The 26,419-nt window shown below is 40.2% G+C and overlaps 2 protein-coding genes across 3 annotated transcripts in view; one reads left to right on the top strand and one right to left on the bottom strand.

Moving 5' to 3' along the window:
- Positions 1-544, bottom strand: part of GPR137C (G protein-coupled receptor 137C) — a 52,293-nt gene extending 51,749 nt beyond the window's left edge. Inside the window, exon 1 of the mRNA XM_024118412.1 lies at positions 146-544. Coding sequence (XP_023974180.1) covers positions 146-544 — 399 coding nt within the window. The remainder of the gene's footprint in view (positions 1-145) is intronic.
- Positions 545-1,195: 651 nt separating this feature from the next.
- The window catches only part of TXNDC16 (thioredoxin domain containing 16), a 124,172-nt gene continuing 98,948 nt past the window's right edge, over positions 1,196-26,419 (top strand). Inside the window, exons 1-5 of one of the 2 annotated variants that reach the window (XM_055088431.1) lie at positions 1,196-1,242; positions 8,551-8,851; positions 9,846-9,928; positions 15,098-15,171; positions 15,990-16,064. In XM_055088431.1, the coding sequence (XP_054944406.1) occupies positions 8,602-8,851; positions 9,846-9,928; positions 15,098-15,171; positions 15,990-16,064 (482 nt within the window). In that variant the 5' untranslated portion in view covers positions 1,196-1,242; positions 8,551-8,601. Of the gene's footprint in view, positions 1,243-1,272; positions 1,378-8,550; positions 8,852-9,845; positions 9,929-15,097; positions 15,172-15,989; positions 16,065-26,419 lie in introns of those variants that run through there. The other variant, XM_028495865.2, reaches the window with a different exon arrangement.

Here is a 26,419-nt window from a genome sequence, read left to right as displayed (position 1 = left end):
CACCATGCGTGCCTCGGTTTCCCCTGGGCTGCTCTCGGGTCCGCCTCTCGCGGTTCGCACCCACCCCCCACCGGTCCTCAGCCCGAGCTGAACTCGGCGGCCCCGCTCTCCCGCCCGGCCCCGCGTGCCGGTCCTCCCGCCTTACCTCCGCTAGGTAGAGGTTGAGGAGACAGAGCGTGGAGAACTGGAGACAGGAGGGGAAGCAGTAGAGCAGCCAGTGGGGGAAGAAGTGCAGGTGAGCGGGCGGCCGGAGCAGGGGCAGGGAGCCGCTGAGCGAGAAGGCGGCGGAGAAGAGGGTGGTCCTGAGCGCTGCCCACAGGAGACAGAGGAAGAGGCAGAGGCTCTGGTAACTTAGCCGCCGCTCACGGTACAGGAGCAGCCGCCACAGCTGCAGGTAGGCAAAGGCGAAGAGCGCGGCGTAGAGCAGGGCGTGCAGGATGCTCAGCGCCAACTGCACGGAGCCCGGCACCGCGGCGCCTCCGCCGCCCCCGCCGGGCGTGGAGGGCTCGCGGCCGGCCTCCGGACCCGGCACGGACGCCCTCATGAGGGGGCTAGGGGGCGGGCGAAAGAGCGCGGGAAGCAAGGGGCCGGACTCGGAGCCGCCGTCGATGGGGAGAAGGATGTCTCCCTGACCCCCCACCCACCCCAACCTCCAACCCCAGGAAGCTCCGTGACAGGACCCGGAGCCCCGCGGAGAGCAGCCGCGGCTCCTGGGACCCCGCCTCCTCTCCCCGCCCCCCCCGGGGGGTCTCGGCTCCTCCTGCTGCGGCTCGGCTCGGTAGCTGCAAAAAACAACTCTCGGCTGGAGACAATCAGCTGAGAAACCCGAGCATTTGAGGTGCTCGCTCCGCACCGTGGGCTCCCGCCGATTGGCCCAAGCGGGCTCGCCCCCTGCGCGCCGCCCTCGGAAGGCCACAGGCCGCTGGACCTGTCGCTCCAGGAGGCCAAGCTCTGATTGGGTGTCTGCTTTCCCCTCTTGCTCCTCCCCTTCACTCCCCACCCATGCTGCCGATTGGCCCAGCAACTGCACGGCCAGCTCGCGCCTGCGGGCGGGCTAGGTTGTCGCCCGTCACCGGGGCGGCTGTCGCTCCGCCCCCTGCGCTTCCCATTGGCTGGAAAGGCCGCACGTAAGACCCACGAGGACCGGGAGGAGCCTCGCGGTTGTTTTTTGCCCAGCAGGCTGACTCCACCGAGTGGTGGAGGCTGCTGGCGCGGAGAGTTGGGAGCGCTGCGAACCAGCAGGTAGGGGGAGCGGTTCGCGGATGCCCGGCAGTCGAGGCATGGGCCCGCCTTCTGCCTCTCATCCTTCTTGTGGCGGGAACTGTCGGTCAGCCGTCCGGGTCCCAGCCCGCAGGTCTTGTCCTCAGGTCTCTATAGGTAGGTGGCAGCGCGGGTCCTGCAGGCGAGGGCTGTGGTTTCTGACGGCAGGGATGCCTGCAGGGATTCAGACCTGGCGGCTCTCCCCCAGCAAGGACAGCACTGCCCAGCTCTGGAGTTTGGCTGAGAAGGGGCCTCACCTGGATCCTTCTAAGGAACGTTTTGCTTTCTTTTTTTTTCCCTAGCGTGAGCGGCTAGTAAAACGGGAGCCCTTCTGTGGGGAGAGGGCAAGGAATGAGGCGAAGGCTGAACGGAAGCTCTAAATAAAAGAACCTCCCTCCCTCGGGATATGTCCCAGAAGGAAGAGTGGAATTAGAATGGGATGGATATGGAAGCCGTCTCAGAGTGGGGGGAAGGTGGGTCTTTGAAACTTAGAATTTGGAAAGATGCTGTAGGCATAAGTTTAGGCAAAACGGCCGAATCAGAATTTTAAGTCTTTGATGAATGTCTAGAGAGGAAAAGGTAGAATAGTCTGCTTCTTAAATTCCACATGTATTCCTTCAAGCCTTAGTCCCCTGTGTGGTGGATGGTGGCGCTATTTCTAGGGCTCAGAGATATACAAAACACATGCTATATTATGTTACTGCTGTAAATAAATGAGGAATAAATAGATCTTCCCACATATATTGGACTGAGATAATATTTGTTGACTTTTTTGGGGGGTGTTTGGTAATAAAATGAGCAAAGTAGTGCAAAATGGTGAGGGAATAATTTGTGTTCCCCTTAGGATAGGTGGCATATCGCTAAATATCCCTGTGAAAGACAGTGCTACATTTATTGGTGCAGCTAAGACTCAGCCTTTCCTAACTCACCATTCTAAGAATAGTGTTGCTACTTTCTTTCCTAGCTAAGTGATCCACAGGGAAGGTAAAAGTCTCTTGTGCTCCAGATTGTGGGACAGTAGTTTACCCAGGCAACAGATGCTGGTGTGTTTTGGATTCTTTGTAGGTGTGCTGACAAACTGTGATAGATGTTTAGGCCTGGCACTGTTACGTGGAGATCCCTCTGATGAAACATTCAGCTGAGCAGGTTGTGCTGTGCAGCCTACAGTAGGGTACAACTTGCTGTAAGAAGTTAACAGTCCTAATGCAATATCAGTGCTCTAAAGAAGGATCTCAGCTTTATTGGAATTGAAGACATTTGCCTCATGGATTCATAGGGAATGTGGTTAGGGCAGTACACAGTTCTATTTGAAAGGGGACAGAGTGCTCCTGGCCCCAGTGAGGTAACTGATTGCAGTTATGTGCTTAAGCCCATAAATTAAGCATGAACTCAGAGTTATGTGCTTTTAGGCACTTGTCAAAATCAGGAAAGCCTGATTTTGGATAGCACACATACTAGTTTTACATCTTTGCTTGTGACACTTTTTATTCCAGTGTCATAGCAAATCGGAATAGCCGCTCTTTTTTCCCTTCCTTTTTTGGGGGCATATATGTGGGGGGGGCAGGTAGAAGATTTTGCCCCACTCCCTTGAGGGAACTCTTAAGTGGAGAGATGTTGACTCCTTTTATTGCCTCCTTTGGGTATTAAGTGGTAAACTGTGATGAGATCTAATCAACATTTTATTTGAGGCTGGTTCAGTGAGCAGGTTCTGTTCTCTAAAAGCAGCATTAAACTGTAAGCAAGCTAATTTTTGACAGAATGTTCCTACAGGAACTTTGTAAGCATTATATGCCCCATTTGTTGCAGAATATGAAATGTGGCTTTTCCCAGAGAATGATGCCTGTAGATCTTGGTGTAATTTGTTTAATGTTTACAGTTGTTAATTTCCTCTCTTTCTTGAGAGGGGAAACCCTTAGTTTTGTTTAATCATAAGGGAAATTTAGGCCTTTAAAGGGGAAACTAACCAAGGGTCTTCTAGAAAAGCTTGCTCCTGGGTAACCTAAAATTGGAAATATGTCCAAATGCACAATTGTTGAATATTGTTGTTTTGAGAGAGCAGATCACTCTAGCACAATGGTCTTTCAAACATTTAAAAGCAGAACCATTTGCCAGGTGTTATTATATATAGGACCCAATCCCAAAGTGTGATTGCTCTAGCTGAAGAGGGCCACCAGTTGCTCCACCTACGCAGAAAGGCAAATCTTTGCCCTCTCCTCTCACTAGCAAGATGATCAGTGTTTTTCTCTTGAAGTACTTCCTCGTCATTGCCCTTGGGGGCTTTCTCAGAATTCTGGTGCTGAGCAAAACAAACTTTTGTTGCCTTTAACATTTTATTTGCAAGCTTTAGCCCTTTTTGTACTATAGCCTTACTCATCCATTCTTACAGTGCTTGTCATCCTCCTGTATTTGTCCTTAGTTAAATGTCACATATTTTTTCCAACTTTTAAATGACCTGTGCATGCATACTTGTTTAGAGTTTAGGGATCAGGCAAAAGTTACATCTTGCCGACTACCTCTGATTAGTTCCACCAGGAGCATTATACTGAGGAACTGAGGGCTCCTTCCAGCCCCAAAGGTTAAGAGTCTGCACTTAGTTGGGAGGTGTCTGTGTGTAGGATAGGCAAACATTTGCCTATGACTTCCATTTTCTTTTCATATTGGCACTGGTGTGGTAACAGTTGTATTTTAAAGAGTCATCTTCCCTTTTAGAATCTTTCTAAAGTGAAATTGGGTCAATTTCTTGTGAATTCTTTGAAATATACTGCTTTAAAAATCTAGGATATGTATTTATGTTCAAGTCACTCTCCTCTTAGCCCTTAGTAAAACAAATAGGGCTAGGTTGGGTTATACTGTAATAACAACCCTAAATCAGAGATTTAAAGTAAAGTTTATTTTATGTTAACACTGAGTTGGCTGGGAACCTTGCCCCATGTTGTCCTCTTTCTGAGACTTGGTTCAACAGAGAAGACCTCGGTTTGAGTGTTTTCAATCATCACAGCAGAGAAAAAAGTGTGTCATGCTTCATGATACATATATGTTAACTCTTAAAAGCTTCCAGAAGTTACATATGTCACTTTGCACATTTCATTGGCCAAATCAAGTCATGGCCATACCTAACTGAAGGAAGTGGGGAGTAGAATTTTAACATGTGTAGAGAACTAGAAACATTTGGACAGTCTACCCTTTTTGTCAATAGATATTCTCCTTCCTACATGTACTTCATCCTTGGCTCTTCCCAGTGGAGATAACCCCTAAATCCCATCCATTCATTGTGAAGCTCAAAGTCTGGGATCTCTGAGTAATGCCCAGTAGCCATAATCTCTTGTAGTCTCTATCTTTATAAATTGTCTGTCTCCGTCGCCCTGTTGAATACATAGAGTAGTGTAGGGACAGATAACTATAATAAGTGTTCCCATTTGGAGAGGAGAAGAATGGAAGACTTATACCAGACTCTGGACTGTAGCAATTTTGGAATCTTTCTGGGCAGATATTGCTAGGGCTCTAAATTACAAGAAAAATGAAATGAAAAAACACATCAAATGACTAGTCCAATTTAAAAATAATTAGATGCAACAGACACAACATTACTGTGTGAAATTGCTATAAAAGCTTCTAAACACTTATATGCATTTTCTGTGTTTATCTCATTATTGTGGACCAGTGACATACAGTTCATATTCTAGCACATGCCCTGGAGCATAGTTCTCTATGGTCCTTGGCTTTGCCCTGCAAGAGATCCTTCCATTTTTATTATCTTTGTCCCCACCTTAAGTTGGCTTTGGAGAATATGGCTTCTTTCCATGGCTGAGCAGTTATATCAGCTTGTTTCCAGACCCTACAAGCATGGGGGCTTAAGGATTGTTTTAAGTTTTGAACAGTTAGTCTTTTGGATGGTGGTGCTTCTTTGAGTACCTTTCTTTTAATACCTCGTTAAACACAATCAACAGCAACTATCACACAGTACTCATTTCTGTCTTCCAGCCTCTTCTCTTAGGGCCATAAATAAGTTCTTTAGCCACATGAACCTAGCTACATGCTCATAAATTCATTAGGTACTTGTCACCTCCAACTTACTGTAGCGACAGTTTCATCAAATGTTTTGTTACTCCTTAACATGGATCATTTGTTGAGGTCTTGTCTCTATGTTTCTTTGAAGAGAGTTTCCTTGAGTACTCCCAGAACATCTTTTCTGCTGCTTGGCGCCTGAGCCAGTATGTGGGGTTCTTGTTAAGGCAGCACCTCACTTCTTGTTTGTATACCAGTGAAGATAAACTAGATTATGCTACAATAAAAACCCCCCAATCTCAGTGGCTTAAGACAACAAAGTTTATTTCTTCCTATATCATATGCTCTTTGCATACCAGCTGAGGGTTCTCTGGGCTATGCTTAATCTGGGACCCATGCTGACAAACAGCCACCATCTGAGTGTTTTCAGTGACTATGGCAGAAGAAAAGAAAGCCAGGCATATCACACAGTAGCTGTTAAACTGTTGCCTGAGACAGGCCACTTTGGCTCCCATTTTATTGGCCAGGGTAAGTCACGTGGTGGCCTCAAACTTCAGTAGTGGTGGGAAGTGCAGAAAGCTAAGTGTGATCCTAGGTATACCTGACAGGAGAACTGGAACTGTTTACCCCATACTGATGAACCATCACACCAAGGTAAAAAGGCCACATTCCTCCCAAGGAACTCAGCACTTTGTGCTGATACTTAAATTTGGAAGCATTAAGTGTTGTTTTCTATCCCATTTTCTAATTACCAGAGAAAAAAGTCACCAAGTACCCTCTGTAGCTTTGTTTTTAACTCTGTTCTTGCTAGGTGTTCTCTTTCCTCACTATTTCCCATCCACACTTGCCTTCTCTTTGTTTAAAGTTATTTTTATGAGGAGACCATGTCTCTGGGCAAAAGCGTTTCAATTACCATGCATGTGAAATGAACACTTTTTTGTGACACCACAGGGGTAGATTGGATTAATATGAGTAGTAGCTATGGAAGATTTGATTACATACAAGTAATAATTTTTCTTTTTAAGTCAAAGTGAAAAGGCACAATGTTTAAAAGAGTCAGTTCTAGAAGGCTTCAAAATTCCCCTTGGTATCTTACCCCCTCCAATTTCTTGTTCCTTAGAGGCAATTACTTTGAACTGCTCACAGTTTCTTTTGGTGTTGATCTTTCCATTTCCAATAAACTTGGCTTTTGGTCTTGTGAAAAATGAAGATTTAGCTCTCTTTCATCCCTTTTCCCTCCCTGACTGTATGCTCCCTTACTTTCTGTCTCCCCATCCACTCAACTCTGGTTGTTATGGATCTGGTTAAATCATTATTCAGTGTGTATCTTATGACCATGTAAGCTGTTTTTCTAGCTGACCCACTCAGAATTCTCTGCTTTAAGTAATTTTTTAAGTAATCAAACTTACCAAAAGATGGAGCAAACTGCAAAGGTTACTACTGAGTACCTATCTCTGAATAATCACCTACATCTCTAATTGGCGAAATGCATAGTACGTTCATATGGATAATCTAATCTGTCCAATGAGGTGGATGTGGGGAAGTATTCAAGCATTGAATGTGTGTGGTTAGACCTTTGGTTCTACCAAATACATTCTAGGTGAAAAGAGTATGTTAACTTTAGTATCCAATTTAGTGTTTAAATGACTGAATTGTAACCACAGGGCCAGGAAAATAGATATTTATACTTGGATCTCTCATTTGTGCTTTTACTTAAATGTGTAACCTTTTAATTAAGTTGGAGTTATTTCATATAGTAACAAATGTTATATTCTTTCGGCCTCAGGATGCATGCATCTCTCCCTGAGAATATAAGGAAAATATTGGATGACTCATTTTATACCATTTTCATTAATATAAAGTGGCTTTAAAATATGCTGGTTTAAAATGGCTTTAATGTATAATATTTTAATGTCAAGGATACCTCTTAATTATATTATTAAAATTACTTTTTATATACCTCTCTCAGTCCTCCTCATTATCCTTGAGTTTTTGAACTCTTGGCTCATTATTAAAAGTTGATGGCAAATTTGTTCACTGCTTGATATAAACTAGTTCTAGTGAAAAGAATTATTAGGAAGTAATCAATGGGTAATTAGCTCCTGTTTTAGGAATACCTGTTCCTTACGGAGAGTTATTATACGCTTATTGATAATATAGAAAGACCAGAGTATATGGAGTTTCAGTTTATCAATTCTATTGTACAATAAATTGAAGAGTAAATTTTTTCTCATTACCCCTGAAATGCTAAATTGAAGAGTTAATGGTCTTTTCATTCAATGGTAGGTGTCTAATTTAGTATGATTTTTTCCTAAATTTTTTATTCTTTAATCATTTCTTTCTTTACTGAAAAGTTCCACTTCTATCCTTATGAGTAACTCTTGCTATTTTTTCTGTCTCCTGTTTTGACATAGTGATCTTTGTTTAAAAGATAAGAGTTCTATTTGAAATTAAAATTAAAACAAAATTCTCACCTATACCTGTGGGTATATCTTTACCTTCTAGAAGTACAATGTTTAATATAAAAACTTAATTTTGCTAAACTGTCTTCTTTTAAATGTAGATAATATATATCATCAGTAGAAAAGCTTCCTGAAAGAAGAAATTGTTCAAAAGAAATTTGAAAGTAGCAAAAGTATAAGACAAAGATAATTGACAGCAGATACAGAGGACAGCATGGGAGTACGTACAGCATGAAAGAAGATGAGAGGATGATATCTAGAGCAAATCTGACTTCAGAAAATATAATTGAATTAAAATATGAGTTGAAAAAGATATTTGAATTTCTAAACTGTTTAAATAAATCTAAGTCTTAGGAATTACTAAAAGTATATTAAGAAGGAATGTTCTTAAATAGTTTTAATAGATATCTTCTAGGGGATTTAAAGTAAAAAGAATGTGAACGTAGTAGACATATATTTTGGCTCTCATTCCCACGTTAGTGGTTTTAATTGCTATTTAAGTATTAATTGTACATCTACTCTAGGTAGAGAAAGATAAAATACCCAGTTTAAAAAAAATGGATTGGATAATGTTTGAAAATTAATTTTAGAATCCTTAAAAATGACAGCTTAGCATACACCAATAAATATCTATTAAACTTAACATACTTGGTATTGCATTTTCCAGATATCTTTGATATCTTTTGCAAGTATCAAAAATTCATAGTATTATTAAATCAATGTCATTATACATCATCCCCTCTCATGTTTTTACTAGAAGGAAATAGTAAAGTATTAGCAAAATCAAACATGGAAGTAATGCCTTATATTATTCTTTTTGCAGATTTTACTTCATTCATTTATTTAATGAATTCATTCAGAAAAACTCTGTTGAATGCCTACTCTTGCCAGGTATTGTCCTGGGCAACAGAACACAGCGGTGAACAAAATTGACTCTCCTGCCCATATGCAGCCACAGCTGATGATGTCTTCCAGTTTCAATGTACTTAGAGTTGGCATCTCTTTTGTCATGATGTGCATTTTTTATATGTCAGCAGTAGACTCTCTACCAGAGCTGAGTCCTCAGAAATTCTTCAGTACATTGCAACCAGGAAAAGCTACCTTAGCTTATTTTTGTCAAGCTGGTAAGTATTTTTTATATTCTAATATGATTTTTGTGATGTTTCTATTGCTGTTTAATCAATATGCTAGGGAGAACTTATTATCAGGATTAATAATATGTGCTTTAACGCTGCTACTATAATATGCCTGCCTGGGTTTAAATCCTAACTTTGCCACTTGACCTGCTGTGTGACCTTTGTTGAGTCACCTAGCCTCTCCACGTGTCTTTTTTGTCATCTATAATGAGGAAATAGTGTGTGCTTTATAAATTTATTGTGAGGATTAAGTGACTTTACTCATGTGCTTAGTCCATAGTAAATACTAGATAAGAATTAGCTGTTAATAATATCTGAATTTCATCATCATTTCTGAAAGTAAACTTTTTGATATTTTTAGCATGTAAATATTTTAAAAGTGTTTTCAAACTTTAAATATAGTATAAGTAATGCCTTAGTTTAATACTCTGCTTTAGCTGTACCATTAATTATACTGAATTAATTAATATAACTATTGAACATAACTTATTATCATGGTTCCATTTAAGTTTTTTTTGTGCCTTAAAAAATACTATTCTTGGAATTAGTAAATGAAGTGAATTCATATTTTTGTTGGCTCCCTTATTATAATTGTGATTTGAAAAAGGTATTTTAAAATCATTTTGAAAATTTTGTACATGTGTGTTGTGTAAATAGTATTAAACTTGGAAAAGTAATGCCAAATGTGCCATTTAAATTAAACATTTATTTATCCAATTTATGTTTAGAAAGCTTTTAAGGTCACAAAGTGAAAATATGTCATGATAAAAATATTAGAAATAAGAGTAATGAGGCTATAGGAAATAAGGGTACAAAAATATGTAACTAAGTTCGTTTAGTTACTTGATTATTTGTTGTTGCATACTAGTTGGGCAAACTAATATATTTCTTTTTCAGTTTGTAGCTTTGGGCTTTAATTTTAAAAATGCATCTTTCCTAAGGGGCAAGTCATAAAACATTCATAAAACATTTCTTATTTTAGGTTCTCCAAGTACCTCTATATTTCTTGAAGAACTGAATGAGGCTGATAAACCTCTCCAGGACTATGGAATTTCAGTCACAAAGGTAGAAAGATATCTATGTTAATAAATTACTAGTGACAAACATTTTACAACTGTGTGACCTAAGACTGAGTATCTAAAAATACTATGTTGTTCCACATCGTTTTCCAAACTGGAAAAATATTTTTTCTACCTTTTTTTAATAAGAATAAACAGAAGAATAGATAATTCCAGATTATTGTATAAATTATAAATACAGGGGAAAAACAGCTACTTAAAATTCTGGAGCTTAAAACTTTATTTTGTAAACCATTCTATTGGGGCTGTGGTGTCATTTATTTTTTCAATCTTCTATTTAAGTTTTTTTTTGCCTGACAAATATATCATAATAGATGTCCATAATTTAGCTATTAAAATTTTTCTATTAACACAAACTGAGGTACCAAAATTGAAGTAATTCAAGTGTTTTTTTTTCTTTCCTATTCTTCTAAGTCTTTATAATTGGTTATGTTGTGGGTTCTCATATTTATTTTTAGAAAAAAGTTAAAACAACCTAATTTGAAATTACATACTTAATTTTTTTCTCAAAAAGTGTTTGAACTTGCCATGGAGTATTATGGAAAATTTCCACATGCATCATGGTTTAGATAGCTACAGGAGCCTTTCATTTAGTTTAAACTTAGAATTTGTACCTCAGAAAACAGAATGATTAGTAACCCAGTGATTATTAAGTTCTTTCAGATTAGTGTCTCCCTGACTTTCTGTGTACATTTATTCTTTCTTAGTTCATTAGCCTTCCTCCTTTGAGAGATGGCTACTGTCCCTCTTGGTCCCTGCAGCTAGAGTTCCCAGGGCAGGAAACATAGAAAAGTTAACTGTGACTTTTAAAGGGAAACTGTTCACTCTCACCACAGAACACTTCTGACACCAGATGTGTGTTTTTCATATGAAGCAGTTCTGACACTAACAACCCAGAGTTAGCACATACCCCACAGGTTAAGGGCCCAGTCCTATGAGATTGCCCCTCACTTCAGATGCCAGTCACAAGGAGGGAGTGGGTCCCGAGGCTCCCTACGACTTCTGTAGGACTTGGCTACAAACGGCGGTTCTCACAACCCCCTCCTCGGGTTCCATAATTGCCCATAATGTCTCACAGAACTCAGGGAAAGACTTTACATACTATTACTGACTTCTTATAAAGGATATGTCAGGAACAGCCAAATGGAAGAGATGTACGGGGCAACATCTGGAAGAGTCTCAAGTGCAGGAGCTTCTATCCCCGTGTGGTTTGGGGTGTGTCATCCTCCTGTACTTGGATGTGTTCACTGGAAGCTCTCCACACCCTGTAGTTTAGGGTTTTTATGGAGGTTCTGTTATGTAGGCATGATTGGTCAAATCATTGGCCATTGCTGATTAACTCCATCTCCAGCCCTAAGGTGGGGAGGTGGGGCTGAAAGTTCCCACCCTCTGATCTTTCCCTTTTCTTGCTGATAACCAGCCCCCATCTTGAAGCTGTCTAGGGGTCCCCAGCAACCAGTCATCTCATTAGCATGCAAACAGACACTCTTATCACTCCCAGAGATTCCAGGGGTTTCAGAAGCTCTTATATTTCGGGTTAAAGACCAGATATTAGAAGAAAAAATACTCCTGGCACTCCATCATTCAGGAAATTACAGGGTTTTAGGAGCTCTGTGTTAGGAACAAGGAGCAAAGACCAAATATATATTTCTTATTATATCATGTTTATATACCTCAAAAACCTCTTTTTAATGTCAATTCTGTTTTGTATAGAGGTCTCAGTTAACTTTGAACCACTGTTTATACTCTGGAATGATAATGGCACTCATCTTTAAGGAGCTTTGAATAAAAATCAAAATTGAAATTTAGAAACAAAATGCTAGGTTGGTACGATACTCAAAAAGGATAATCATGCTGTTATCTAGTAACTAATAAACTAGTAACTAGTAACTGTGTGTCTAGTAACTAGAGTAGAATATTAAGGTTCATGCCCAGGGGTTACCTTTATGAACTAACAGTTTGTAAAGCTTTTACAGTTGAGGACTGTTAAGCTATGTGGAAAGGAGACTGGGTGAAAGAGATAGACCTATATTGAGTACCTAGCTCCCTCCCTGGTGTATAGTAGATACTCAGTACTGTTTATGAGATTGAAGTGAGCTTGCTATATTTAGTCATTTATTGGATAGAAAAATGACTAAGACCCCAGTCTCTTTCTTTGGAGAGTATATATCCAAAATGGGGCGATAAAACACATTCACAGACTTTTTTTTTTTGGCCGTGCTGCGCAGGTTGTAAGAATCTTAGTTCCCCAACCAGGGGTTGAACCTGGGCCCTTGGCAGTGAAAGTGAGGAGTCCCAACCACCGGACCGCCAGGGAATTCCCACAGACCATTTCAATAACTAGCAGAACTTGGTCATTATAATAAGAGATACAAATAAAATGCTGTAGAGGTTTAAAAGAAAGAAATATTACATGATCATCAAGGTGGAAGGTCATATTATGGTATCGGAAAAGACTTCACAAAAAGTAGTATTTTGAGATTGTCTTCAAAAGTTAAGATTTCAGGAGGCAGACGTAGATGAAGAAAACACTAAAATATAAATGGACTAAGTGTTCCAGTTAAGAAAAAGATTATCAGGCTGGGAACAATAACCAAACCTAATTTCAAACTATTTAGAAATGCATCTTAAAATGAAGGCTTTAGAAATCCTTAAAGCAAATGAAGGAAAAAAATATATATCATGCAAATAATAACCAAAAGAAAGCTCGTATGACTATATTACTGTATCAATGTAGATTTTAAAACAAAAAAAGTTTGTCATCCTTTCTGTCAAAACCAATCCATCATTAAGGCCTTCAAGTTCTGCTATCAAAACTTTGCACATCTGACCACTTTCTGTACCTTCACTTTTACCCCCCTGCCCTTGTCTAAACTGTCCTCACCTCTCCTCTGGGAAACCACAAGCCTCCTATTTGGCCTTTCTCCTTTCACTCTTGTCTCACTGAACCCTTCTCCACATATAAGTCAGATGTGTCAGATCACATATCTGCTCTCTCAGAAAGGCTTCCCATTACAGTTATGCTAACATGGAAACTCCTCTTTGGACACTTAATTCCTCTAATCTCATTTTCTGTTCCTCCACCTTGCTCAGCTTGTTCCTGACACATGCTAGTCATCTTTCTCTTACTTGGACCTTCTGGGTGTGTATTTCCTAAGGCCTTTGCAGGTATTTTCCCCTCTGCTTAGAACTCATCTCTTCCACATATTTGTGTATTTGTATGCATCATCAACTCCATTACTTCGGTTCTTTGTACAAACGTCACCTCCTCAGAGAAGTCTTCTTTGATGACTTATCTAAAATGTTCTGTCACATACTATCCCCTTAATAGTGTTTTTTTCTTTATAGCCCTTAACATTACATACTAATTAGTTTTTTTTTTAATGGTTTGTCTCTACTTTTAGAATGTAAGTTCTAAAGATAAAGATTTTAATTTGGAACTTAACTGTACTCCCAGTGATGAGAACAGTGACTAACATATGGTAGGTGTTCAAATGTGTGTTGAGTGAATGAATGGATAAATCTGTCGTCATAATACCAACCATCCCCTATGCTCTGACTTTTAAAAATTAAAAAAAAAAACTACATACACTAAAATTCACTGTTTTTGGTTATGACCTTACTCTTTTCATTCGAATTCTCTATTCCTCATATCTTTCCTGAGTATCAGTTCTCTTTTAGTAGCTTTTTTCTATAAAACAAATGTAGCTTTCCCACTTGTCACTCTGCTTCCTCAAACTCCATTAAAATTAACTTGAACAGCAAAAACAAAAAAGCCTCATCTAAAAAAACCCAAAAAAACCCCTAACTTAACAAAATCCAAAACAAAATACTAACTGTTCTTCTTCCAGACTTAGTTTTGGTAAGTTATGTCAGTGGCTACCCACTTGCCCCATCTAAAAACCTCTTCATCCTCTTTATCTCTTGCCTTCCCCCATCTGTCCCATGTTGCATATTACACATTCAGTCTTCTCCCTAGTTTTACTTACTATATTTGTGAAAAGTCGCTTGAATCTCTTCTGTCCTTTTCTGCTTTACTACAGGTCCCAGTCATCCCTGACCTGTACTGATGGGATACTCTATTAACCGGCTTCCTTGCCTTTGTGTTCTCCTGCCTTCCATTGTATCTTCATGTTGCTGCCAGGATTGGCCTTATGTTTTTCACATAGGGTCCTGATTATAAGCTATCAAGGGCTGTTGTGGCTTCTCTAACATCATCAGGGACTCAAGTTCAGTCTTTCTGTTGCACCATCCTTAGCAAATGTTTCTTCTTTAAAGTTGCCTTGGGCTTCCCTTGTGGCGCAGTGGTTGAGAATCCGCCTGCCGATGCAGGGGACACGGGTTCGTGCCCCGGTCCGGGAAGATCCCACATGCCGCGGAGCAGCTGGGCCCGTGAGCCATGGCTGCTGAGCCTGCGTGTCCGGAGCCTGTGCTCCGCAACGGGAGAGGCCACAACAGTGAGAGGCCCGCGTACCAGAAAAAAAAAAAAAAAAAAAAGTTGCCTTATGGTCCATGATGACTGCTGGTGCCTACCTATCTTGTCAGGTTTTTTGTCAGGAAGAAGTGGGAAGAGCAAGAGTATCAGCCACCCCCCTTTTAAGATCCTTCTGGGCATCCCAAACCAGTGACTTCTCCTAACATCATTTAGCCAGGCTTCACTGTTGGGGGCTGTCTGGAAAAGCCTTTTAATGGGGCACTTGCTTTTAGTGAAATTCTGTTAGTGACGCAAAAGTGTAGGATGGATTTGGGGTTAGGAACCAGCAATATCTGCCATACCTGTGTTCCAGCTACTGAGATGCTTTTGTGGCCCCAACTTACCACTCACTTCTGTGCTTCCCAGCTTTTGCTCATGATTTTCTTGTCCTGCCTTGTTTCCTTCCTTTCCTACCTCGTTACCTTCTACTTCCTTCATCAGATTGAATTAAATCTTAGGTATAATTAAATATAACTCTTAGGTGTAGGAACAGTTCCTTTCTCTGGGTTACCTCAAGCACTTGAATAAGTGAGCAATTATAGCATACAAATCAGAAAGAAAAGTAAAAAAGAAATTTGATCTGGAGACAAACTGTAATGTTTAATTTTCCTTTCTGTTTCCCTAACCAAGAAACTTGACCTTTGGATATGTACTCTAAACGTTAAATATAATCTTTTAAAGGTTAATTGCGTCACAGAAGAAACATCGAGATACTGTGGAAGCGCAAAGGATTTGATGAAAGCATATTTATTCAGGTAAACTATTTTTAGTTTTTTTGGCTCAGATGGACAAACATAAAGCTATATTTCTAGAATATTCAAGTATACAAAATATCACTAGGCCAGAGTAAAGGTGTATGTAGTAGGGGTCATATGAAGCTTAGCAAGAAGTCCAACTAATAGATTTGTTACCTCCACTTTGCTTCCTAATCTGTAAATTGAGGAGATTAATACTTATCTCACAGGATTGTTTTGGATATTATATGAGAATCTTATGTAAGCCCTGACGGCAAATGCCTGGTAAGTAAGCACTTAGCAAATTTAGTGTTCTAAGTAGGTATGTCAGGTCCAGTACATCCAATAAATGTACTTTATTTTTGAGGGATCTGCAGATGTCCAGGTTATGGATCCCTCCGTTACTTGGGTCTGCTAATCTGAGTTTTCTCAAAATCCTTTCTTCACACTCTTGGGATTTGGCCTAGGAAGTGGGGAAAGATCCTGTCTCCTCAGGGACCTACTGCTGAGGACCCTTCTTTCTCTCTCCTGCTTGTCTCCTTCCCAGCCCATTTGGGGAATCTGTGTGTTCTGGGAGGAAGCCTTGTTGGGACTCCTGTTGCTTCCCAGCCTTTTTGCCAGGCCCAGAGGCTAAGCTTTTCAAAGTCAGTGTATCTATGCCTGTGTGTTCAGTAAATATTTGAGTGTGTATCATGGCCAGCACTCTGGTTGGTGTATCGGCTAGTGGATAAGACGCAGGCTCCAAGAACTGCCGGAACTTCCAGCCTAGTGTGTTAGATAGACAAGTGAATTGAATGCTAAGGAAATATTTCTGTAATGTTTTTTAAAACTTTTTGCAGGGGTCACATATTACTCAGAGAATTCCCAACCGATACCTTGTTCAATGTGGATGCCATCGTTGCTCATGTTCTCTTGTAAGTACAGGGGATACCCATTTACTTACTCACTTGTTATTTATCTATTGATTTAATTTTAGACAACCACAATCCATTACAATATTTTAGGGTCTTAGCATTATATTTGTAAGCATCAGTTTCACACATTGCTGGTCTGTCTTCCCGCATAGAGGATCTAAAATGTTTTGAATGACAAAGGATACAGAAACATGGAGATATTCTGTATAAAAGTAGGAGGTGGCACAACACGGCCACCTGGCTCATACTATTGCTCTTGCCTTTGATTCTGTCTGTGGAGTGAGGATGTTACCAGGACAGAAGCTCATCTTTGCTATTCTCACTAGGGTTTTTGAAGTATCCAGCCTCCTTTTCACCCCAACCTGATTTATTTTTTTTCCGGAGTCTTTAGCTCCGTGCCTGCTCAGTACGTGCAGAAACATTTCAGATGTTCCCAGCACGTACTGAATGTTTATTGAGAGAGAGTGAATCTAATTTAACTTGCCTGGCATGGAATCTTTAGGCCTGAGATTCAGCCCTACCTGGGGTCCACTCCTGCAGTCTCCCCTCAAATGAAATAGTAGTATCTTTGGTAACAAAGCTAGAAGCTACGACTTTTTCAGGACATGAGTTTACAGGGACTTTTCCAATTTAACGTTTGCTGAGACCTTTGCTGACCTTGACTATCTCTGTTTTCTGTGTGGCTCCCGTCTTCCTCCTCTTCTTCTACCTGATTCTCGCAAAAATGGTGTGAAAGTTAAGTTACAGGAAACTCTAAACTTGATAGGTGAAAAGTTGTGGTTATCACATGTTCCAGTACTAATAATATATTGATGAACAGTCTTTAGAAAACACTGAGGCCTGTGGACTGAGCAGCCAGTTGTAAGGGATGAAAGATGGCCTTTTTTTTTTTTTTGCGGTACACGGGCCTCTCACTGTTGTGGCCTCTCCCATTGCGGAGCACAGGCTCCGGATGCGCAGGCTCAGCGGCCATGGCTCACGGGCCCAGCCGCTCCGCGGCATGTGGGATCCTCTCCAACCGGGACACGAACCCGCGTCCCCTGCATCGGCAGGCGGACTCCCAACCACCGCGCCACCACGGAAGCCCTCTGGGTCGCAGGCTCAGCGGCCATGGCTCACGGGCCCAGCCGCTCCGCGGCATGTGGGATCTTCCCGGACCAGAGCACGAGCATCGGCAGGTGGACTCTCAACCACTGCGCCACCAGGAAAGCCCCAAGATGGCCTTTTGAAGGAGGAATTCCAAAGACCTGTTGGGCTGCCTTGGAAGCCCTTTCCTGAGATAGAGAAGGGGTGGCTATCTTGAGAGTGGGGGTCATGAAAAGCTTAGCAAAAAGTCCAAGTCATAGATATATTTGTTCTCAGGAAGCTTACTTGTTTATGCTTTTTACAATGGATACCCGATGACTGTCTTTGACCCAGAAACAAGGGTGAAGAATCAGAGAAAGAAGATTCTTTAAGGGATGGGGGAGGGGATACTAAGGTTGTCTTTGACAAGTCTGACAGCAAATCCTGGAGCGGCAGGTCCACGCTGGGCAACCTGATGACAAGGTGGTTTCGAAACAACTGGGCCTTAGATGTGGAGAGGACGCTGTTACCTGAACTGGGTAGCCTGTGGGGCTTGTGTCATTCAATCCTGCCATGGTGTCCTGTTCCTTGTGCTGTACTAATGCTGATTTATAGAACACTAATTCCACAAATAGAGTATTCCCCACATTCCTGCTATGTGCCAGATACTTGTAAGGCACTGGAGTTGCAAGACAGCATAAGATGTGGCTCTGTTCTCTAAGAATTTAATGTTTTGTTGCAGAGACAGATATGTAAACAGAAAATATGTAGGAAGTAAAACAGTAGAAGTATGCCTGCATATGTCCACAGGGTAGTGAATAGTTCCTTGTGTCTAGAATGAGGGTGGATGTTTGTTAAGAAGCCTTCCTGAAGGAGGTGGCACTTGGGATGAGTCTTAAAGGATAAGCGGGGGTTTGCCTGGTGAAGAAATGGAAGGTGGAAGAAGCAGGGGAAACTGTGAGCCCAGGCAGGGAGGTTAGGACAGGTTGGAGAGGGTAGTTTTTATTGGAGTCTGAAATGTGAAGCAGGAGGTGAGAGCAGAGAAGTTGGCATGGGGTCAGAGGAAGGGATCTTTGTTTACCATGTGAAGAAGGTTAGGCTTTTGGGTAGCCCCTGAAGGGTGAGGAGGCCAGCTCTGGGTCAGGATCCTTGTGTGATCTTTCAGACCCAGCCACAGGCAGTTATAAGCTTTGCCTGGCAGGCCTCATAGTGGGAAGGTGCTCTCCCACACCAGACTCATGCACAGCCAGAGCATTGCAGTTTTCTATAGAAAATTGAGGTCCAGGACTCAGACCCCTCCCCTTCCCAATCCCTTGGACCCCTCCCTCTCCCATCCTTCTGGCCAGACTGGCCTTTAGCCCCAGGTGTCTCCATTTGGAGTCTCATTTTCAGGGACGTGGCCTGAGGCACCTTCCAGGTGCTTTGCCAAGACCTCCTTATCATAGGTCTTTGGCTAAACACTTTCTCTGCTTTTACTCTGTACTTTTCTTCTCCTAGCCCTTTGCCCGCTCAGTCCCCCCACCATTCCACGGGTCCATAAAGAGGCAGGAGCCTTCTCTTTGCAGCTCCTTGGAATGAGATGATTCCCATGCTCACTGGCCCTGGCCTGGAGCTGTTCAGTGGCGGGAGATGGGAATGGAACATTGTGGAGCCTGTGCCTCTCCTTTTGCCTCTTGCTTGCACTGTCGCAGTAAGTGAATAAAGGCTTGGTTGTTACTTTTAGTTTGGCTCTCTGTCCTAAGTGACCTCTTCCACACCTGATTGCTCAACGGAGGCTTGTAGGCAGATAAGTGATGTGATCAGATTAGCACTTGAGGGCTCTTTCTGGTGGGTGAGAGACAAATTTGTGGGATCCAAGCACATGCAGACACCATTGTGTGACCATTGTGCAATCTAGGGAAGTAAAGATAGCAAAGAAGGGGTTTTCTTTTTAATGCTTAGGAGGTGAAATTAACCGGGCTTGGTAACGATTAATTTGATTAATCCCTGATCTCTTCTTTTCCTTCCTTCCCATCTCACTCTACGCCAAATCTGATCTGATCACCATCTGAAGTAGGCAAGGGTGAAGAGCAAATTTACAGGAGAAAATGAGTCTACTTTAACAAGTCGGATGCCCATCTTACCTGATTCTTGAGTAGGCAGCTGTAGGAATTTGTGCCCCTGGGGAGTGTTGTCAACATGTAGGTCCTCTAGAGAGCATCCTAGGATAACACCAACATATAAAGGAAGAAGAAACTGAGCAGGAAAACACAAATGTCAAGGAGGTAGAATTCCAAAGAGGCAATGCACTCATTTTTGTTTAAAATGTAAGAAAACTGACTTGTGGAATACAGTATTTTACAAAAATTTTCAGTAATGATATTTAGAATCTTGAAGAACTGTGCTAAATAGTATGCCACATCATAGCTGTACCTTGCAAATTGCCATGAGGAAAAAAATGCCTCTCAAGCTGTCACCCCACTTCTTTGTGCTAAAAGCATCAGTTTGAAATACCCAGTTCCTGGCAAGCAGTTCCTCCCTTGTACTCTTTTCGGTTGTATACTATTCCCAGAAATGGAACTGAACTGTTGCTTGATATCTTTTGCCCACTTTTCTATCATTTTTTTTTAAAGGGTGATTTTGTCCTAGAGCTGGTTATTTCTTTTATTTATTTATTTATTTATGGCTATGTTGGGTCTTCGTTGCTGTGTGCGGGCTTTCTCTAGTTGTGGGGAGCGGGGGCTTCTCATTGCGGTGGCTTCTCCTGTTGCAGAGCACGGACTCTAGGCACACGGGCTTCAGTAGTTGTGGCACTTGGGCTTCAGTAGTTGTGGCTCACAGGCTCTAGAGCACAGGCTCAGTAGTTGTGGTGCACGGGCTTAGTTGCTCCGCAGCACGTGGGATCTTCCTGGACCAGGGCTCAAACCCATGTCCCCTGCATTGGCAGGCAGATTCTTAACCACTGAGCCACCAGGGAAGTCCTCTATCATGTTTTGAACTTTTATTCTTATTAATTTCTAGGTGCTCTCCTTATATAAAGGAGACACAAATTGTACATTTTCCTGTTTGTCATTTATCTTTTGAATTTCCCTGTTTTGTTCTTTTAAATATCATCAGGTCAAATTTATCTTTTCTCTTTTGACTTCTGGATTTTAAGTTGTACCAAGGTCTCCCTTATGCTCTTATTACAAAGGAATTCACTTAAAGAAATTAATAGACTGTTTTATTGAGCAGTTTTAGGATTACAGAAAATTGAACAGATAGGACAGAGAATTCCTCCTTTTTCCTCTGTACTATTTCCTCTGTTAACATTTTGCATTGGTGTGGTACATTTGTTACAATTGATGAATCAATACTGACACATTATTATTAACCGAAGTGCATAGTTTATGTTAGGATTCACTCTGTGTTGTACAGTTCTATGAGTTTTGACAAATGTATAATGACATGTATCCACCATTATAGTATCAAACAGAATAGTTTCACTGCCCTGAAAATAGCCTGTGCTCCACCTATTCATCCTTCCCTTCCACTCCGCAGCCGCTGATCTTTTCACTGTCTCTATGGTTTTGCCTTTTTGAGTGTCATATGGTTGGAATTGTAACCCAGAAAAAGGGCTCGTGTGTCAGTTTCACAGAAAGCCAAACTCTGACAGCAGGTGTTTGCAGCAAAGTAAGGGCAGCAAAGTAAGGGTTTACTGCAGGGTGCCAAGCAAGGGAGTGGGTGACTCAGATCCACTCCAACTTGGTCTTTGAGTTAGGGGGTTTTTAAAGGGAAAGAACAAAGGAGCTGGGATTAATCATTGTCTAGTGACATTTCCTAATTGTAGTTTCAGGAGTCAGGATACCTATGGTTTACTAGCATCTGGTCTGGTGGTCCATGACCCTGGGGGGGTCTGTTAGCTCATCCTGCCCTGGAGAAGCAACTTGTGTCTGTACATTAACAATAAGTTATCAACCACAGCAGTTTTAGTACATTACTGCACTAAATGTTGTTGACAACAGCAGTTTTAGTCATCTGACTCTGGTTGATTACTGTTCAGTTAGCACAGGATTGAGGTCAGAGGGGACAAGAAAGGGAATAAAGTTTTGGAGAGAGAGCTTAATCATCACCTTGGCAGGGGGACTTGGTTTTAGCGGGGGCTCATTTTCAGAATCATATAGTGTGTAGCCTTTTCAGATTGGCTGCTGCTTCTAATTAGCAATATGTTTTTAAGGTTCCTCCATGTCTTTTCATGGTTTGATAGCTCATTTCTTTTTATTGCTGAATAATATTCCATTGTATGGATGTATCACTGTTTGTTTATCTATTCACCTGTTGAAGGACATCTTGGTTGCTTCCAAGTTTTGGCAATTGTGATTAAAGTTACTATAAAGTTCATGCGTAGGTTTTTTTGTATTGATGTCGTTTTCAACTCTTGGGCAAATACTTAGGGGTGTGATTTCTGGATCATATGGTAAGACTATGTTAGCTTTGTAAGAAACTGCTAAACTGTCTTCCAAAGTGGCTGTATCATTTTGCATTACCCCCTACATTGCATAAGTTCCTGTTGCTCTACATTCTTGCCAACATTTGTTATTGTTAATTTTTTTTTAAACTGTAGCTATTCTAATAGGTGTGTAGTGGTATCTCATTGTTTTGATTTACAGCTTCCTAAGGACAAAGGATATTGAGCATCTTTTAGTATGCTTATTTGCTGTTTGTATATTTTCTTTGGTGGGGTATCCGCTCAGATCTTTTGCCCATATTTTAAATGTTTTTTTTTTTTTTCTCATTGTTGAGTTTAAGAGTTCTTTTATATATTTTGGATACAAGTCCTTTATCAGATACATGTTTTGCAAATATTTTCTCCCAGTCTGTGGCTTGTTTCTTCATTCCCTTAATAGTGTCTTTTGCACAGCAGAAGTTTTTAATAATAATAAAATCCAACTTTACAATTTTTTTTCTTTCATGGATCATGCTTTTGGTGTTGTATCTAAAAATTCATTGCCAAATCCAAGGTCACCAAGATTTTCTTCTATGTTTTACATTTAGGTCTATGATCCATTTTGAGTTAATTTTTATGAAAGGTGTAAAGTCAGTGCCTCGATTCACTTATTTGCATGTGAATGTCCAGTTGTTTTAGCCCGTTTTTTGAAAAGAGGAGCCTTTCTCCATTAAACTGCTTTTGCTCTTTTGTCAAAGATCAGACTCTATTTATGTGGGTGTATTTCTTCTCAATGTTTTAACTGTTCAATTTAACATTTAAATCTTTGCTTTGTTTGGAATTTAACTAGGTGAATAGTATGAGCAATATATTAGTCAGGTGGCTAAATAATTGTCCCAACACAACTGAAATTAATCTGTTTTCAAGGTGGGATTTTTTATACTAAACGCTCATATATATTTGGGTCTGCTTTGGACTTTCTGTTTCATTAATCTGTCTTTTCTTTTTTTTTTTTTTACTAATACTATTGCTTTAATTACTGAGGCTTTATAATATATTGTAATATCTGAAAGGTCCAGGCCCCTTCATGTTTCTGTTTCTAGAATTGCATTTTTGTTCTGTTTACGTGTGACATTTAAAATTAGCTTGTCCGGTTTCTTCCTCTCCCTGACTAAATCCTACTGGCATTAAATTTATAAGTTATTTTAGGGACACTTGACATCTTTAGAATGAATCTTCCCGTCCCAGAACCAGATGTCTTTCCATTTTTTTAAGTTTTTCTTTTGTGTTCTCTAGTAGTGTTTTAATGCTTTCTTCATATGTGCTTGGACACTGAAATTTGTTACTGGGTATTTTTTATCTTTTGTTTCTATTGTAAATGGGTTCTTTTCTTCCATTATCTTCTAATACATACACACTGATAAATTTTTATGTGATCAGTGATCCACAGTTACTTGAACTTTGCTTCTTTGTAAACAGAAAAGATCAAGGTTTTAGACAATTTCTTAGTCTCAGAATATAGAAAAATTGCAATTGGTGAAGAATTAAGTTAGTAAAATTTAAGACTAGAATAACAAGTATAAACTTAGGGTAACCCTATACTAAATATTTACAGAATTGTATATTTTTGAACCATTATGGCCAATTAAGTAGTGTATTTTTGGAGGACATTTAAAATATTCCTAAAACATCATTGATTAAAAATATTCTGACTAAATGGTCTGCTAACATTTTTAACACATTGATTTTTCAGGATATATTAATGAAATAAACCAAGTGTTTAGAGCATAGCATAGTTCTATGTGTGTAAGAAAGGGAGTGTTAAGTCTAAAACTCTGAAGGGTCTTCGATGTTACCCTCCTTGCATATATACTTGCAGAAACACCAAGCCTCTGAATCAGAAATCAGACACAGCAGTAACAGCAATCACAGTAACATGGTAGTACTGGATTTGCCATACCCAGTTCTCCACAGAGCTACAAGGTGAGAGCCATATGCTTACATCTGTACTTACAGCAAGGTTTGGAGAAGGAGAACTTAAATTATGAATCTCTGAGTTTATATAGGAGCTGGCAAATCTGCTTTTTCCTTCTGGAGATAGAGTGCTTATCTTTTTCTGTGGAATTTAAACAAATTGCTCGGGGCAGGAGAAAAAGGTCTCTACCCCTAAATATAAGCATTTAGCTCCAGGGAAGATAAGGAAGGTTTTATTACCTTTGAATGGGACCAGGTGGCTCCAGAGAAAAGGAAACAAGATTAGAATGTGAAGAGGAGATGTTTTCCATCTTTGTGTACTGCCAATTTTCATCTTCAGGAGACATGGACTGTATAGGAACACTGAGAAATCTAGGAGGGATAGTTTTCTAACAGAGACATATATAAATATTTATTTATGGCATATATGTATTTGGTATAAATATTTCAAAGTTTCACAAGAACGTGATTATTGGTTTACGGGAATGGAATGCGGAAGCTGGGATGGGGGAAGGAGTTGGAGGTGGACTTTTCACTTCAACTTTTTGGATACTTTTTGTGTTATGAGTCCTACAAAAGAGTTAAAATTTGCAAAATAAATAAAATTTAAAATAAAGGTAAGATTATAGATTTATAGTCTACAAATTCTCAGCTCTGTTTTCTAAAATATACATAGTCAAAACCGATGGAATTGTATGGTTTGGTAACTGTGAGGAAAATTTCACTTCCCAGCTTCTAGATTGGGTTAAGAAGGGTAATATTTAGAAAAAGAAAGTAAAGTAACAATTAATCTTTATTTTTTGATTGAGAATACCATATGTAACCAGTCTGAGGCAAGTCAGATAGAGGTATAGAAGATTGAGGCACTATAATCTCAAATGTGCTTTGGAATGATACATGAAGAAGTCAAGGTTTATGGAGGATTTATCCGTGTGTGATCATAGCAGTTTATCTTTTCTGATTGCTAGTTTTCCTCATCTCTTAAATGTTAAAAATTGCACTGTCATTAGATTTTTTTGAAGATCAAATAAAGTAATACATCTGAAAATATGCTTTGTGTTTTACCCAGCGCTCTACAAATGTTAGTCGCAATGTTAGTCACTTTTTTCTATATAAATGCAGAAAATCTCATTTTGCAATTAAGAAAAAAAGCAATCAAAATTCAGATATCTACCTGCCGTTCTATTGCTCACACAGTACTAATAGAAGTGAGTCCATGCAAGTCCGTGCTGTGACAGTTGCTGGGAATATTTGCCATGAGGCAGCAGTTGCAAAGAAAGGCCATTTTTTCCCCCTAGTCATTGTTGACTCCTGGAAATCATCAAATGATATTGATACAAAAAGGAAAGACTGGGCAGTACTGTAAGAAACAATGAAATCTCAATAACTCTTTATTAAGGTGTGCTAATTGATATTCTGTGACAATATTTTGTCAAGTGGAAGATTTCTTTCCTTTTAAGTTAAGTACTACTTACGATAATATGAACTACAAATATTATGGTAATTATTTTCAACTATCATAATTTCTGCTAATATTTTATTTTTAACACATTATTGCAGAGCCTGGGTTTTGAGCTTGGGTAGAACTTCTGGGGAAAGCTCCTCTTGGAGGTGTCTTCCTTTAAGACGCCTGAGCTGTGCTCAAGCTGGTCCCTTCCTAATAGGTTTTGAGCTATTGCTCCTTCCTTTATCTCTATCAGATTTGTTCCTACAAAATATTATCAGGTGGGTTCCTGTTTGATAGTGACATACTGGGAAATTGTAATAAAAAATTACTTGCCTTGGATTTGAATTCCTCACAGCTCTGTGTTAATTGGTAGTAATGGTTATATCCCCAGACTGTGCCCTCTTATACAAAGTCCTTCTACCAGTGCATAGCATCGTGTGTGACATGTATTAGGTGTTGAAAAATATTGGATTGAGGGATGAATGAATTGGGAAGCTTCACTGTTTGGTTGTTAAAAATTGGAGGAGCAGAAATCTTCTTATGTTATAAGCCCATAAGATTGTTTCTGGTGTTAAGAATTTTATAAGTGGTAAGCTAGTAGGAAAGTACACAGCATATGACAAAAAGACTTAGACTGACTTTTTTGAACTTTGTTATTGCTTATACTCTCAATTCAAATTTCAGAGATGGCTTCTGTTTGTTTTTTTAACTGTATTAATTTAGAAAATGCCTAATGAAACTTTTTGGGATATTTCATTTTATACATGGATCTGCCTAGAATACTATACAGTCATCCCTCAGTATCCGAGGGGGATTGGTTTCAGCACCTCCCACCCACCCACCTTCCTCACCCTCCGTGGATACCAGAATCCCCAGATGCTCAATCCCTTATATAAAATAGTGTAGTATTAGCATATAACCTATGCACATCCTCCCGTATACTTATTTTTATTTTTTATTTTTAACATCTTTACTGGAGTATAATTGCTTTACAGTGGTGGGTTAGTTTCTGCTTTATAACAAAGTGAATCAGCTATGCATATATATATATCCCCATATCTCCTCCCTCTTGTGTCTCCCTTCCACCCTCCATATCCCACCCCTCTAGGTGGTCACAAAGCACTGAGCTGATCTCTCTGTGCTATGTGGCTGCTTCCCACTAGCTATCTATTTTACATTTGGTAGTGTATATATGTCCATGCCACTCTCTCACTTCGTCCCAGCTTACCCTTCCCCCTCCCCGTGTCCTCAAGTCCATGCTCTACATCTGCGTCTTTATTCCTCTCCTGCTCCTAGGTTCTTCAGAACCTTTTTTTTTTTTAGATTCCATATACACGTGTTAGCATATGGTATTTGTTTTTCTCTTTCTGACTTACTTCACTCTGTATGACAGACTCTAGGTCCATCCACCTCACTACAAATAACTCAATTTCGTTTCTTTTTATGGCTGAGTAATATTCCATT

Source organism: Physeter macrocephalus, chromosome 11 (genome assembly GCF_002837175.3).
Source record: "Physeter macrocephalus isolate SW-GA chromosome 11, ASM283717v5, whole genome shotgun sequence".
Lineage (NCBI taxonomy): Eukaryota > Metazoa > Chordata > Mammalia > Artiodactyla > Physeteridae > Physeter > Physeter macrocephalus.
This window is presented reverse-complemented; position numbering and strand designations above follow the sequence as displayed.